Consider the following 17,070-nt stretch of genomic DNA (forward strand, 5'->3'; position numbering starts at 1 on the left):
AATGGCTCTGAGAACTTATTTTCTATATTTTGGATTTACTTGAAATATTTATTTTTTTTAATAGGATGTTCAGCTAAAAGTAAAAACCTACTTGCTTGGAACTGATTTGTCAATATTCAAATATGATGACTTCATCTTTGTTTTGGATATAATCAGCAGGTAGTGTTTGAGATCTTGTGTTATTCTTTAGTTTGATTCATTGAACCATGATAATCAATGAAATCATGAATCACTGAGTGTAATGTATAACTTAATGGAAGTAAAAATAATTGAACATTCATAGTCTAATTTCTGCTAGGTTTATTTGTGAGTGTGTTTAAATATTTTTGCGCTTTGGATGTTTGTAAACTGTAATGAATGTGATCTTTAGAATTTCTTCAAACATCCAAATTTTTATGATTTGTTATCTTTGAATAAAGATGACCTGTACTTCTCTTTTTTCCCTATAATAAACATGTTGCTGAAATTTACGTAAATCTTTCTGTCCAACTAGGTTGATGCAAGTTGGAGAAGAATTCTGTGGTAGCAAGTCTGAAGTTTTGCAAGAGTCTATTAGAAAACAAAGTGTCAATTATTTTAAGAACTACCATAGGTAAGAACTCTAATAAAATATGAATAGACTTATTTAGGTAGTGAGAATACCTTTGTCTAATGCTTAACCTTATAGTGTTAATTGGTTTAAAATAATTACTTTTGAATTTGAAAGACTATCTTTGTAGCTTTTTTTAGGATGGTTAAGGATTTATTTTTACCAAAAATATCAAAGTATTCTGATAATTCTTTGTAAATTTCAATATGTGTTTTGTCTTGAGGGGCTTAAAATATTGAACTGACTTCTGTATGGGTGGAAGATGATTATTACATTAAGGATCCCCAGAAGAATTTGGCCACTATTCTCTACCTGCATATATGCTGTGAGCTAGTAAGGAAGTTAAATCAGTAGCGGCAGCACTCAGTGAGTGGGGGATGCTTGAAGCTGTGTGCCTTTTAGGAGTAAAAAGGCTTTCAGAGAACAGGGCATGATATTCAGAATGTAGCTACAAAGCCAAGATTTTGTACTATTGCTTTTCAAAACAATCACTACTAACTTTAAAAAGGGTGCCTAGGAATGGTTTTGGGAGTGGAAGAAGGTGGGAAAGAACGTTTATACAGCAATGTGTTTGTATGCTTAAAGCAGCGTTAAATTGAGAGAATATTTATTAGACCTTTCTTCATATAAGCTGGACCCTATGCTGTACACGTTATATACATTTTATCATTTGAATTGAGTTACAGCTCACTTTTTATACTGCATTTTTAATTTTTAAAATTAAGTTTTGATTTTGTTGTTATTTGGTGCTGGGGAGAGTTGGGATTTGAAATTCTCCTTTCTTTCCTTGTTGGGAATCAACCCCTGGTCACAGGGATATGTGCTATGTCAGAAGAGAGGTTACTGGACGTGAAACCATTGACTAATTTATTATTAAATATATTTAAGTACACATTTTCTGTCTTAGTTGTAAACTATTAAATATTTGTTTTGAAAGTATATTTAAGTTGATCCTGTACCAAAGCAGAGCCCTTGAGTTTCACAATTGAATGAAGAGAATGTTGAAAAATTAAAAAAAGTTTTTTAATTGATTATACCTCAGGAAAACAGTGGTAAGGGAACAACATGAAACCCTAACACTACCTTAATTTATACCTTCCTTTTCTGTTAAAACTTAAGCCCTGTTAAAACAGAAGGCTTGGCCTGTACACATTGCTGTCCAAAATGAGAGGGGCCTTATACTCACAGATGGGAAAGGATAAAGAACTATGAAGGAGCCAGAGGCTTCACTTACCCTATCAGAATGCAGGCATTGCTAGATGTCCATTTCTCAAAGATTGCTTTATATCCAACAAGACAGCTGGGGTGTCTTTTGATGTTCATTGTGACTGCAAGATGTGTGTAATGCAAAAACATGGATTTATTTAATGGTTTGCATTCTGCATTCCATTTTACTTACTGTCAAAAGGTGTCTGTCATCTGTGGCCACCAGGCAAGGGCATTTCTAGACTCTGACTATGATGGATATTCCTTACAAAAGTTCACCTTGATGAAATTAGAAAATATAGAAATGAGTTATTGTTTCCAAAACACTCAATATTTTAATGGACTTTTCTTGTTAGAAACATTTGTGAAACTTGTTTCCCATTGAGGAGGCTGTATTGTATTCTTAGAAGGAGAGCAGGACTGGGAAATGGTAAACTCGGGATCTTACTACATTTTTGCCACCTGCCATCTCTCTGTCATTGGACAAATCATTTAACCCCTCTGAGATATGGTTCTATCTATCAATCGTAAAATGAGGTGGCTGGACTAAAAGGTCTCCCGAAGTATTACCTGCAGATCTTCCCCTTTTTTCTTGCAGCATTGTGTATTATAAAAATTGGAATAGGTTAAAAAAAAAGTAAAGATGTAATCTTTCTTTGTAGTATTCTTCTCTTTTCCCAATGTTTAAACCAGTCTTGCTCATGTACTGCCTGTAGTCATTCTCTCTCCAACAGCTGCCATTTGGGAAATTATAATGAAATCACTTGGTAAAGTTGGTGCCAACCATCAGTGTGTTCTGAAGTACATCTGTTTCTTTATAAAGCAAGATAAACTTGACAGGCAGTTTAGAAATGATGCCAATGTATATATATTGAGTTGACGAAAGTCATTACATTAGCCAGTGATGAATCTAAATCTACTAAATTCCGATTTAATATCTCCTTCACCAAATCATATTACATAAATACCGAAAAATACCATGAAACATGGTGAAATATAGATCATCTGTTTCGATTTTGTTAAAGTGTTTAAATATGCTTACAATTTGTTTCATGGTTCTCTACTGCCAAGTAGAGCTCTTGAGAATAAAGAAATTCTTGAACCGAATTACTCTTATTTTACAGTCCATTTAGGTTGTTGGTTTGAAGATGTAAGCATAATAAAAAGGTGAAAATAGAAGCATTTTCCTCTTTGGCAGAACATCTGTTTATAAAATGTACCTACGTTGCTTGTGGAAGTTGTATTAAAGCTTGCGTGCCATTATCTTTTTCTAGGGCAAAGCTGGATGAGAGTGTGAGGGAGCACAGTCTCTGTCATCTGTCAGTGTAAATTCTCATCTTTCAAAGATATATTTTATTCTCCCAGGTTTCTTTATGTTCAGGTTCTAAGTTTGTATATACCCAATGCTGTCATTCTTCTGCCAGATGTTGCAGAATTCCCCAAAGCACAAATAATCTAATTTGAACAGTAATGATGTAGAAATTATGTAGCAGTGTGCTATTGCCAAAACATTCTATTTAACAAGCACCTTTTATTTTTAATTACTTTAGTATTTAGAGCTTATAAATGTTTTCAATGATCCTAAAGGTGCACTGACTGATGTCAGAAGAGGGGAAAGGTCACCTATCCTTTTAGGGAGAAAGGTCTCTCCTTGCCTTTTAAGGTTTAAGTTTATTAAGGTTTGGTTTATTCCTTAAGTGTCTTTAAAATGTGTGTTTCTAGGGTCAGTTTTATTATCCATATACTTATCTTTGTTTTCTGTCTGGATCAAATGATTTAATCATCTCTTCTGTTTTTGAATACTGATCTAGAACTGACCTGCCGGCATGTGTTGCACCCCTACCCCTAATCCCCCACCCATATATCCTCTGCCAAATAAGTTGTTTTGGTTAAGGCTTCAGGGAGAGTAGTAAATAAGTTACCAATAATTTTAGTTGTTTTATGGGAGATCTCATAAAGAGGTTTTTTTTTTTTTTTTTTTTAAAGAAAAACCTAACCTATAATAGCTTCAATTTACAAGTGTCCACGGATATGTTTTCCTAGTATTGCTTTGTAACAAACTGTCCTGAAACTTACAGGCTTAAAGCAACCATCATCTTCTCATTATTACATGTATTCTGTGAGTCAGGAATAATTCACGCAGGGATCAACTGATTCTTCTTCTCATAGCACTGACTGAGGTGACTAAGCAGTACTCAGCTGGTGGAAAGCTTGCGTAGCAGGTTCAAGACGGCTTCACCTTAGTGGAGATGGCTGGAAGGGTGTACAGCTGGGTTGGTTAGTCAACATGTCTTCATGTGGCCGCTCCAGTATGATGATCTCAGGGTGGTTGGACTTCTTACGTGGCAGCTGGCTTCCCATAGGACTAGAGTTCCAAGAGAACCACACAGAGGCTGCATGACCTTTTCTGATATAGGCTCAGGAGTCATGACCACCACATTCCTTTGAATACAGGCTTGTTGTAAGGCTGGTTCAGACTCAAGAGGAGGGAAATTAGACTTTTTCTTTTGATTGGGGAGTGGTAAGGTCGTGTCGTAGAAGAGCATGTGTGTGGGGTAGGAGGTATTGTTGCAGCTCTCTTTGATATATTCCTTGGGAAAATAAGGAGAAATGTTTTCAGAAAATAATTTTTTTTGGACTTGGTGATAATGGTGCCAATCAGTTAAATTTATTTTTAATATGTGAAGTGTTTTACTGAAAATTTATGTAAAAGTACAACTATTTTCCATCTCTAAACTATAGAAGAGGGCTTAAATTTTGGACTTGAAATGAGAACAAAAGGAACAATGTCTTCATAATATGTATCTGTTACGTTACACTACTCCCTCTTCTCTATATATGTACATACACATAAATACACAGTAATAATGGGTAGGCAACTATTAAACTCCTCTTAGTAAATACAGTTGTTACTGATTTCCAATTTTCTTCCTGCTGGTAAAGCGTCTGGGGCAGTGTGGTGTTATCAGTGGCCTTGGGTTCCTACCTCTAATGTGTTACTCACTGGCTTCACGGCCTGTGTGATTTTAACCAAAGTTTTTACTTCTCTGAGCATCAAATTCCTTCTCTTTAAAGTGTATAAAGGCTTATATTAGGTACTCTACCTTCTTTAAACCTTGTGCTTTTATCATTCGTTTTTGGAACCTACATTTTATTGCTTCAAGTCTTTTATTAGGTTAAGTAAAAGATCTGTGTTTCACACAGTTCTAATTCACTGACATTTTTCCTTTAACTTGTAGGTCAATATATTTGAGACACGTTGTAGATCGGTTATTATCTCCTTCACTATATTTGCACTTTAAAATCTCTTTAATTTTATTTTGATTGTACATAATTTTATTTTGATTGTACATAATTTTTGTATACCAGAGAAGGTTTTTTGTGTCCTGCTTGTGTGTTGTTTCTAAAGATGCAGGTGGCACCCAGAGTGCTTAAAGTAATAATTGGGACTGCTTTTCATATAACTATGATTATAGTCAGTTCTGTTATTCAACATCTGATTACAGTTTGTACTTTACATACTCATTCATTGCTTTTTCATCATAACTGCCATCTTTTTTGTGATTTAGAGTAAAATAGAAGAAAGGAAATAAAATGCAAATCTTTCAATTTGTGTAAAATGTTCTTGGGGAAAGAGATGCAAAGGAAGTTTTCTTTGGCTCTATTGAATCAATTTGGATAATATGAACCAACATCATTTACAGTAAAAAAAAAAAAAAAAAGTAAATTTTTGCCTTTGACTATTGTTTCCAACCATGTTGCAGTGAAAAGAACAAGGTTTGGAAATCGGGGCCCCTGTATCTGCTGTCTACTACTTGTGACCTTGTGACCCTTCACAAGTGGATTAATGTTTCCTTGGGCCGTTTGTGGCCTTATCTTAATGGGCCTGCCCTTTATTGCGGACAATTTGGGAGGGTAGTGAGTAGATTATTACAGTTTTTTCTTCTGAAAAACTTTATTAAATCATAATTCACATTAATGTATGCATATCTTATTGTACAACTCTATGAATTTTTTACATATATGTACACCACATAAACTGCCCGGATTAAGATATGGAACTTTTCCAATATCCTAGAACAAGGTACAAGGTGTATCCCTTGTACCTTTTCTCGGTCAGTAGCCTCCTCAGAGGTAACTGCTATTCTTCTGTCACCAGTGACTAGTCATGCCCATTTTGAACATTATGTAAATATTGTAGCTTTATAAATGTTGTTCTGAATTGTATTGCTTTTTATTTTAAATTTCCTGTTGTTTCTTACACACACATACACACACACACACACACACGTTGATTTAGTTAGTATATTGACCTTGGATTCCTATGATCTGGTGGTTAAATTAGCATTTTATTAAATCTAATAGTTTGGAAATTCTTTTGAATTGTTTATACAATATGTCATTTGTGAATAATGACGGTTTTATATATGTCTTTCTAATCTTTATATTGGTTAGGACTTCTGGTACAGTGTTGAATAGAAGTGCCAACAAGGTATATCCTTTCATTCAGTACCGTATGATATTTGTATGATATTTGTGGTAGGCTTTTGTAGATACTCTGTATCAGATTAAAGAAATTCCTAAGAGACAGCCAACTTTAAGGCAAGAAATATTGGTAAAAGTAAAGGGGATACTTCATAATGATGATAGATTGTTAGGAAGATATAATAATCCTAAATTTGTATATTCCTACTAAAATAAATTTAAAATATATAAAGCAAAAATATTCAGACTAAAAGGAGAAATAGACAAATTGATAATTATAGTTGGGAAATTTTATGTGTCACTTTCAGTAATTGGTAATACAAGCAAACAAAAAAATCAGTAAGGATATATGTTTGACCAGCATATTAGTAAAATTTGCCTAATTGATATAGATATATTGGTATATGTATGTTTATACATGTGTATATATATTACAACACTTGACAGCTGAAGACTTCATATTTTTTTTTAAGAGCAGAAGGAAGGTTTATTAAAATCGATCAACTGCTGGCCTCTAAAGCAAGTCCTTAAAAAACAAAAAGTCAAAAGATTGAAATCATAGAGAGCATATTCTCTGACCACAGTGGAATTAAACTACAAATAAATAACAGAGAGATAACGAGAAAACCTGCTAGGTTTTTGAAATTAACCTATTTTCAGTGTTAAAGAAGAAATCATATTGGGAATTAGAAATTATTTAAAAATGAATGATAATAAAAGTATGATATAAAAATTGTGGGATATAGCTAAAGCAGAAGGGGGAATTTTTAGCTTTAAATGCATTTTTTGGTAAAGAAGAATGTTTGAAAATCAGTGCACTAAACTTCCATTTCAAGAAGTTAAAAAAAAATGACAGCAAATTAAACCTAAAATAGAGGGAAGATAATTACAAGAGCAGAAATCAATGAAAGGGAAAGTAAATGTATAGTAGAAATCTACAATGCTACTTAGCAAGACTGAGCAAGAAAAAGAAACACAAATTATATCAGCAGTTAAAAAGAAGATATCTACACATCTTAAGACATTAAAAATAAAACAAAATGATATAAACTTTATGCTGATTAAGTTGACAATTTAGATTGAAAAGAACGAATTCCTTGTACGTACTTAATAAGCTGATAAAATAAAATATAGAAAATCTGAATAATCCTGTATCTTTAAAGAAATTGAATCTTTGCTACAAAGCATTTCCATAAAGAAATCTCCAGGCCTGCTGCTGTCACTGGTCAATTCAGCTAAACATTTAAGGCAGAAGTAATATCAAGATAAACTCTTTCAGAGAACAGAAAAGGACGGAATGCTTTATAACTTATTTTATGAGGCCATTGTAGCACTGATACCAAAACATAACAAGTACATTATAAAAAAAAAATTACAGGCTAGTACCTCATAAGAACATAAGTGTAAAAATCCTGAACAAAAGATTGGCAGATTATATCCAGTGATATCTAAAAACGACAATACATTGTGAAAAGACAGGGTTTATTGCAGGAAAACAAGGTTGGCTAATTTTAAAAATTAATAAATTAAATTTACTAATTAACAGCTACAGGAAAAACACCACATTGATCATTTTAACAGATGAAGAAAAAAATTTTGATGAAAATTCCACCCTAGTTCCTGATTTTAAGAAATCTTGTCTGTAATTTTTACTTTCAATCTAGTTTTGCTTCCGACCTAATTTTAATATCAATCTTATATGTAAAGTATGCCTCTTATAAACAGCATGTAGTCTTTTTTTGTTTTCTTATTTTAAAATCCAATCTGACGATTTTTGTGTTTTGATTGAACTGTTTTTTTCGTTTTCATTTAATGTATTTATTGGCATATTGGGTTTAAACCCATCACATTGCTGTTTGGTTTCTGAAAGTGTAGATAACTTTTTTCATTTATTTTTTTCTCTTTCTGCCTTCTTTTGGCTTGATCATCTATGTTTTCAATTTTCATATTTTTTTTCTCAGGTTTAAAATGTATATTCTCATAGTGGTTACCATCAACATTCCAATATGCATTCCTGTTCTGTTCCAGTTGACCTTAAGTTAATATACTTCCATAATAATGGGAGAACCAACTTTGTAACTCACTTACCATCTCTTACCTTTTAATGTTTTTGTCGTATATACTTTTACTTTCTGTATTATTTTCTATACTTTTTTTTTTTTGCGGTACGTGGGCCTGTCACTGATGTGGCCTCTCCTGCTGCGGAGCACAGGCTCCGGATGTGCAGGCTCTTGACTCTTTGAATTTTGGTTTTCTCAGGGTATATGCCCAGTAGTGGGATTGCTGGGTCATATGGTAGTTCTATTTGTAGTTTTTTAAGGAACCTCCATACTGTTCTCCATAGTGGCTGGATCAATTCACATTCCCACCAGCAGTGCAAGAGTGTTCCCTTTTCTCCACACCCTCTCCAGCATTTATTGTTTCAAGATTTTTTGATGATGGCCATTCTGACTGGTGTGAGATGATATCTCATTGTAGTTTTGATTTGCATTTCTCTAATGATTAATGATGTTGAGCATTCTTTCAAGTATTTGTTGGCAGTCTGTATATCTTCTTTGGAGAAATGTCTATTTAGGTCTTCTGCCCATCTTTGGATTGGCTTGTTTGTTTTTTTGTTATTGAGCTGCATGATCTGCTTGTAAATTTTGGAAATTAATCCTTTGTCAGTTGCTTCATTTACAAATATTTTCTCCCATTCTGAGGGTTGTCTTTTGGTCTTGTTTATGGTTTCCTTTGCTGTGCAGAAGCTTTGAAGTTTCATTAGGTCCCATTTGTTTATTCTTGTTTTTATTTCCATAACACTAGGAGGTGGGTCTAAAAGGATCTTGCTGTGATTTATGTCATAGAATGTGCTGCCTATGTTTTCCTCTAGGAGTTTGATAGTTTCTGGCCTTACATTTAGGTCTTTAATCCATTTTGAGCTTATTTTTGTATATGGTGTTAGGGAGTGATCTAATCTCATACTTTTACATGTACCTGTCCAGTTTTCCCAGCACCACTTATTGAAGAGGCTGTCCTTTCTCCACTGTACATTCCTGCCACCTTTATCAAAGATAAGGTGACCATATGTGCGTGGGCTTATCTCTGGGCTTTCTATCCTTTTCCATTGATCTATATTTCTGTTTTTGTGCCAGTACCATACTGTCTTGATTACTGTAGCTGTGTAGTATAGTCTGAAATCAGGGAGCCTGATTCCTCCAGCTCCATTTTTCATTCTCAAGATTGCTTTGGCTATGGGGTCTTTTGTGTTTCCATACAAACTGTGAAATTTTTTGTTCTAGTTCTGTGAAAAACGCCAGTGGTAGTTTGATAGGGATTGCATTGAATCTGTAGATTGCTTTGGGTAGTAGAGTCATTTTCACAATGTTGATTCTTCCAATCCAACAACATGGTATATCTCTCCATCTATTTGTATCATCTTTAATTTCTTTCATCAGTGTCTTATAATTTTCTGCATACAGGTCTTTTGTCTCCTTAGGTAGCTTTATTCCTAGATATTTTATTCTTTTTGTTGCAATGGTAAATGGGAGTGTTTTCTTCATTTCACTTTCAGATATTTCATCATTAGTGTAGAGGAATGCAAGAGATTTCTGTGCATTAATTTTGCATCCTGCTACTTTACCAAATTCATTGATTAGCTCTAGTAGTTTTCTGGTAGCATCTTTAGGGTTCTCTATGTATAGTATCATGTCATCTGCAAACAGTGACAGCTTTACTTCTTCTTTTCTGATTTGGATTCCTTTTATTTCCTTTTCTTCTCTGATTGCTGTGGCTAAAACTTCCAAAACTATATTGAATAAGAGCGGTGAGAGTGGGCAACCTTGTCTTGTTCCTGATCTTAGTGGAAATGCTTTCAGTTTTTCACCATTGAGGATGATGTTGGCTGTGGGTTTGTCTTATATGGCCTTTATTATGTTGCAGAAAGTTCCCTCTATGCCTGCTTTCTGCAGGGTTTTTATCATAAATGTGTGTTGAATTTTGTCGAAAGTTTTCTCTGCATCTATTGAGATGATCATGTGGTTTTTCTCATTCAATTTGTTAATATGGTTTATCACATTGATTGATTTGCATATATAGAAGAATCCTTGCATTCCTGGAATAAACCCCACTTGATCATGGTGTATGATCCTCTTAATGTGCTGTTGGATTCTGTTTGCTAGTATTTTGTTGAGGATTTTTGCATCTATGTACATCAGTGATAACGGCCTGTAGTTTTCTTTCTTTGTGACATCCTTGTCTGGTTTTGGCATCAAGGTGATGGTGGCCTTGTAGAAGGAATTTGGGAATGTTCTTCCCTCTGCTGTATTTTGGAAGAGTTTGAGAATTATAGGTGTTAGCTCTTCTCTAAATGTTTGATAGAATTCGCCTGTGAAGCCATCTGGTCCTGGGCTTTTGTTTGTTGGAAGATTTTTAATCACAGTTTCAATTTCAGTGCTTGTGATTGGTCTGTTCATATTTTCTATTTCTTCCTGATTCAGTCTTGGCAGGTTGTGCATTTCTAAGAATTTGTCCATTTCTTCCAGGTTGTCCGTTTTATTGGCATAGAGTTGCCTGTAGTAATTTCTCATGATCTTTTGTATTTCTGCAGTGTCAGTTGTTACTTCTTCTTTTTCATTTCTAACTCTATTGATTTGTGTCTTCTCCCTTTTTTTCTAGATGCGTCTGGCTAATGGTTTATCTATTTTGTTTATCTTATCAAAGAACCAGCTTTTAGTTTTATTAATCTTTGCTGTCGTTTCCTTCATTTCTTTTTCATTTATTTCTGATCTGATTTTTATGATTTCTTTCCTTCTGCTAACTTTGGGGTTTTTTTGTTCTTCTTTCTCTAATTGCTTCAGGTGCAAGGTTAGGTTGTTTATTCGAGATGTTTCCAGTTTCTTAAGATGGGCTTGTATTGCTATAAACTTCCCTCCTAGAACTGCTTTTGCTGCATCCCATAGGTTTTGGGTCGTCGTGTCTCCATTGTCATTTGTTTCTAGGTATATTTTGATTTCCTCTTTGATTTCTTCAGTGATCACTTTGTTATTAAGTAGTGTATTGTTTAGCCTCCATGTGTTTGTATTTTTTACAGATCTTTTTCTGTAATTGATATCTAGTCTCGTCGTGTTGTGGTCAGAAAAGATACTTGATAAAATTTCAATTTTCTCTAAATTTACCAAGACTTGATTTGTGACCCAAGATATGATCTATCCTGGCGAATGTTCCATGAGCACTTGAGAAAAATGTGTATTTTGTTGTTTTTGGCTGGAGTGTCCTATAAATATCAATTAAGTCCATCTTGTTTAATGTATCATTGAAACCTTCTGTTTCCTTATTTATTTTCATTTTGGATGATCTGTCCATTGGTGAAAGTGGGGTGTTAAAGTTCCCTACTATGAATGTGTTACTGTCGATTTCCCCTTTTATGGCTGTTAGTATTTGCCTTATGTATTGAGGTGCTCCTTTGTTGGGTGGATAAATATTTACAATTGTTATATTTTCTTCTTGGATCCATCCCTTGATCATTATGTAGTGTCCTTCTTTGTCACTTGTAATAGTCTTTATTTTAAAGTCTATTTTGTCTGATATGAGAATTGCTAGTCCAGCTTTCTTTTGGTTTCCATTTGCATGGAATATCTTTTTCCATCCCCTTACTTTCAGTCTGTATGTGTCTCTAAGTCTGAAGTGGGTCTCTTGTAGGCAGCATATATATGGCTCTTGTTTTTGTGTCCACTCAGCCAATCTATGTCTTTTGGTGGGAGCATTTAGTCCATTTACATTTAAGGTAATTATCAATATGTATGTTCCTATTCCCATTTTCTAAATTGCTTTGGGTTCGTTATTGTAGGTCTTTTCCTTCTCTTGTGTTTCTTGCCTAGAGAAGTTCCTTTAGCATTTGTTGTAAAGCTGGTTTGGTGGTGCTGAAGTCTCTCAACTTTTGCTTGTCTGTAAAGGTTGTAATTTCTCCATCAAATCTGAATGAGATCCTTGCTGGGTAGAGTAATCTTGGTTGCAGGTTTTTCTCCTTCATCACTTTAAATATGTTCTGCCACTCCCTTCTGGCTTGCAGAGTTTGTGCTGAAAGATCAGCTCTTAACCTTATGGGGATTCCCTTGTGTGTTATTTGTTGTTTTTCCCTTGCTGCTTTTAATATGCTTTCTTTGTATTTAATTTTTGACAGTTTGATTAATATGTGTCTTGGCGTATTTCTCCTTGGATTTATCCTGTATGGGACTCTGTGTGCTTCCTGGACTTGATTAACTATTTCCTTTCCCATATTAGGGAAGTTTTCAACTATAATCCCTCCAAAGTTTTCTCAGTCCCTTTCTTTTTCTCTTCTAATTCTGGAAGCCCTATAATTCGAATGTTGGTGCGTTTAATGTTGTCCCAGAGGTCTCTGAGACTGTCCTCAGTTCTTTTCATTCTTTTTTCTTTATTCTGCTGTGCAGTAGTTATTTCCACTATTTTATCTTCCAGGTCACTTATCCGTTCTTCTGTCTCAGTTATTCTGCTATTGATCCCATCTAGAGTATTTTCTATTTCATTATTGTGTTGTTCATCATTGTTTGTTTCATCTTTAGTTCTTCTAGGTCCTGTTAAATGTTTCTTGCATTTTGTCTATTCTATTTCGAAGATTTTGGATCACCTTTACTATCATTATTCTGAATTCTTTTTCAGGTAGACTGCCTATTTCCTCTTCATTTGTTAGGTCTGGTGGGTTTTTATCTTGCTCCTTCATCTGCTGTGTGTTTTTCTGTCTTCTCATTTTGCTTATCTTACTGTGTTTGGGGTCTCCTTTTTGCAGGCTGCAGGTTTGTAGTTCCTGTTGTTTTTGGTGTCTGTCCCCAGTGGCTAAGGTTGGTTCAGTGGGTTGTGTAGGCTTCCTGGTGGAGGGGAGTAGTTCCTGTGTTCTGGTGGATGAGGCTGGTTCTTGTCTCTCTGGTGAGCAGGTCCACGTCTGGTGGTGTGTTTTGGGGTGTCTGTGGACTTATTATGATTTTAGACAGCCTCTCTGCTAATGGGTGGGGTTGTGTTCCTGTTTTGTTGTTTGACATAGGGTGTCCAGCACTGTAGCTTGCTGGTCGTTGAGTGAAGCTGGGTGCTGGCATTGAGATGGAGATCTCTGGGAGATTTTCGCCATTTGATATTATGTGGAGCTGGGAGGTCTGTTGTTGACCTGTGTTGTGAAGTTGGCTCTCCCACCGCAGAGGCACAGCACTGACTCCTGGCTGCAGCACCAAGAGCCTTTCATCCACACAGCTCAGAATAAAAGGGAGAAAAAGTAGAGAGAAAATTAGTAGAAGTAGGAAGAAAGAAAGAAAGGAAGGAAGGAAGGAAGCAAGAAAGGAAAGAAGGAAAGAAAGGGAGGGAGGGAGGGAGGGACGGTGGGAGGAGGGAAGGAAGGAAGGAAGGAGGGAAGGAAGGAAAACAGAAAGAAGATAAAATAGAGCAAAATATAATAAAGTTATTAATTAAAAAATAATTATTAAGAAAAAAATTTAAAAAACGGACAGATAGAACCTTAGGACAAATGGTGGAAGCAAAGCTATACAGACAAAATCTCACACAGAAGCATACACACTCACAAAAAGAGGAAAAAGGGGGAAAATCATAAATCTTGCTTTCAAAGTCCACCTTCTCAATTTGGGATGATTCGTTGTCTATTATGTATTCCACAGTTGCAGGGTACATCTAGTTGATTGTGGAGCTTTAATCCACAGCTTCTGAGGCTGCTGGGAGAGATTTCCCTTTCCCTTCTTTGTTCTCACAGCTCCCAGGGGCTCAGCTTTGGATTTGGCCCCGCCTCTGAGTGTAGGTCGCCAGACGGCGCTTTTCGCTCAGACAGGATGGAGTTAAAGGAGCCGCTTTTCGCTCAGACAGGATGGAGTTAAAGGAGCCGTTGATTCGGGGGCTCTGGCTCATTCAGGCTGGCGGGAGGGAGGGGCATGGAGTGTGGGGCGACCTTGCGGTGGCAGCCGCTGGCGTGATGTTGCACCAGCCTGAGGCTCGTTGTGCGTTCTCTCGGGGAAGTTGTCCCTGGATCCCGGGAACCCGGCAGTGGCGGGCTGCACAGGCTGTCCGGAAAGGAGGTGTGGAGAGTGACCTGTGCTCGCACACAGGCTTCTTGGCGGCAGCAGCAGCAGCCTTAGCGTCTCCTGCCCGTCTCTGGGGTCCACGCTTTTAGCCGCGGCTCGCGCCCGTCTCTGGAGCTCCTTTAAGCAGAGCTCTTAATCCCCTCCCCTCGCGCACCAGGAAACAGAGGGAAGAAAAAGTCTCTTGCCTCTTTGGCAGCTCCAGACCTTTTCCCGGACTCCCTCCCGGCTAGCCGTGGCGCACTAGCCCCTTCAGGCTGTGTTCACGCTGCCAACCCCAGTCCTCTCCCTGAGCTCTGACCAAAGCCCAAGCCCGAGCTCGCAGCCCCGCCCACCCCGGCGGGTGAGCAGACAAGCCTCTCGGGTTGGGGAGTGCTGGTCGGCACCGAGCCTCTGTGCGGGAATCTACCCGCTTTGCCCTCCGCACCCCTGTTGCTGCGCTCTCCTCCGCGGCCCCAAAGTTCTCCCCCCGCCGCCACTTGCAGTCTCCGCCCACGAAGGTGCTTCCTAGTGTGTGGAAACCTTTCCTCCTTCACAGCTCCCTCCCACTGGTGCAGGTCCCATCCCTATTCTTTTGTCTCTGTTTATTCTTTTTTCTTTTGCCCTACCCAGGTACGTGGGAGGTGTCTTGACTTTTGGGAGGTGTGAGATCTTCTGCCAGCGTTCAGTAGGTGTTCTGTAGGAGTTGTTCCACGTGTAGATGTATTTCTGATGTATCTGTGGGGAGGAAGGTGATCTCCGCGTCTTACTCTTCCGCCATCTTCTCCTCCTCAATGGTGTATGATCCTTTTAATGTGCTGTTGGATTCTGTTCGCTAGTATTTTGTTGAGGATTTTTGCATCTATGTTCATCAGTGATATTGGCCTGTAGTTTTCTTTTTGCGTGACATCTTTTTCTGGTTTTCATATCAGAGTGATGGTGGCCTAGTAGAATGAGTTTGGGAGTGTTCCTCCCTCTGCTCTATTTTGGAAGAGTTTGAGAAGGATAGGTGTTAGCTCTTTTCTAAATGCTTGATAGAATTTGCCTGTGAAGCCATCTGGTCCTGGGCTTTTGTTTGTTGGAAGATTTTTAATCACAGTCTCAATTTCAGTGCTTGTGATTGGTCTGTTTATATTTTGTATTTCTTCCTGGTTCAGGTTCAGAAGGTTGTGCTTTTCTAAGAATTTGTCCATTTCTTCTAGGTTGTCCATTTTATTGGCATATAGATGCTTGTAGTAATCTCTCATGATTTTTATTTCTGCAGTGTCAGGTGTTACTTCTCCTTTTTCATTTCTAATTCGGTTGATTTGAGTCTTCTCCCTTTTTTTCCTGGTGAGTCTGGCTTATGGTTTTTCAGTTTTGTTTACCTTCTCAAAGAACCAGCTTTTAGTTTTATTGATCCTTGCTATTGTTTCCTTCATTTCTTTTTCATTTATTTCTGATTTGATCTTTATGATTTCTTTCCTTCTGCTAACTTTGGGGTTTTTCTTGTTCTTTCTCTAATTTCTTTAGTTTTTAGGTTAGGTTGTTTATTTGACATTTTTCTTGTTTCTTGAGGTAGGCTTGTATTGCTATAAACTTCCCTCTTAGAACTGCTTTTGCCGCATCCCATAGGTTTTGCATTGTCTTGTTTTCATTGCCATTTGTTTTGAGGTATTTTTGATTTCCTCTTTGATTTCTTCAGTGATCTCTTGTTTATTTAGTAGCATGTTTTTTAGCCTCCATGTGTTTGTATTTTTTACAGATTTTTTCCTGTAATTGATATCAAGTGTCATAGCGTAGTGGCCAGAAAAGATACTTGATATTATTTCAGTTTTCTTAAATTTACCAAGGCTTGATTTGTGACCCAAGATATGGTCTATCCTGGAGAATGTTCCATGAGCACTTGAGGAGAAAGTGTATTCTGTTGTTTTTGGATGGAACGTCCTATAAGTATCAGTTAAGTCCATCTTGTTTAATGTGTCATTTAAAGCTTGTGTTTCCTTATTTATTTTCATTTTGGATGATCTGTGCATTGGTGAAAGTGGGGTGTTAAAGTACCCTACTCTGATTATGTTACTGTCGATTTCCCCTTTTATGGCTGTTAGCATTTGCCTTATGTACTGAGGTGCTCCTATGTTGGGTGCATAAATATTTACAGTTATATCTTCTTCTTGGATTGATCCCTTGATCATTATGTAGTGTCCTTCTTTGTCTCTTGTAATAGTCTTTGTTTTAAAGTCTATTTTGTCTGATATGAGAATTGCTACTCCAGCTTTCTTTTGATTTCCATTTGCAAGGAATATCTTTTCCCATCCCCTCACTTGAAGTCAGTATGTGTCCCTAGGTCTGAAGTGGGTTTCTTGTAGACAGTATATATATGGGTCTTGTTTTTGTATCCGTTTAACCAGTCTTTATCTTTTGGTTGGAGGATTTTATTTATTTATTTATTTTCATAAATTTAGTTATTTTATTTATATATTTTTGGCTGCATTGGGTTTTCATTGTGGTGCACGGGCTTCTTGTTGTGGTTTCTCTTTTTGTGGAGCATGGGCTCTAGGCATGCGGGCTTCAGTTGTTGTGGCACGCGAACTCAGTAGTTGTGGCTCGCGAGCTCTAGAGCACAGGCTCAGTAGTTGTGGCACATGGGCTTATTTGCTTCGCGGCATGTAGGATGTTTCTGGACGAGGGCTTGAACCTGTGTCCCGTGCATTGGCAGGCAGATTCCTAACCACTGCGCCACCAGGGAAGCCCTTTTTG

General features: G+C 36.8%; 1 protein-coding gene across 4 annotated transcripts in view; it reads left to right on the top strand.

Annotated features, from left to right (window-relative positions):
* VPS50 (VPS50 subunit of EARP/GARPII complex) overlaps positions 1-17,070 on the top strand; it is a 135,864-nt gene that overhangs the window by 69,769 nt on the left and 49,025 nt on the right. For all 4 annotated transcript variants that reach the window (XR_003431988.1, XR_003431989.1, XR_003431990.1 and 1 more), the window contains exons 15-16: positions 65-159; positions 494-592. Coding sequence is in view for 1 of the 4 variants with exons in the window: in XM_027102470.1 (XP_026958271.1) it covers positions 65-159; positions 494-592 (194 nt within the window). In the remaining 3 variants the exon portion in view is untranslated. Of the gene's footprint in view, positions 1-64; positions 160-493; positions 593-17,070 lie in introns of those variants that run through there.

This window comes from Aethalodelphis obliquidens, unplaced genomic scaffold (genome assembly GCF_003676395.1).
Source record: "Aethalodelphis obliquidens isolate GAN/ISIS:26980383/991018 unplaced genomic scaffold, ASM367639v1 scaffold5, whole genome shotgun sequence".
Classification (NCBI taxonomy): Eukaryota; Metazoa; Chordata; class Mammalia; order Artiodactyla; family Delphinidae; genus Aethalodelphis; species Aethalodelphis obliquidens.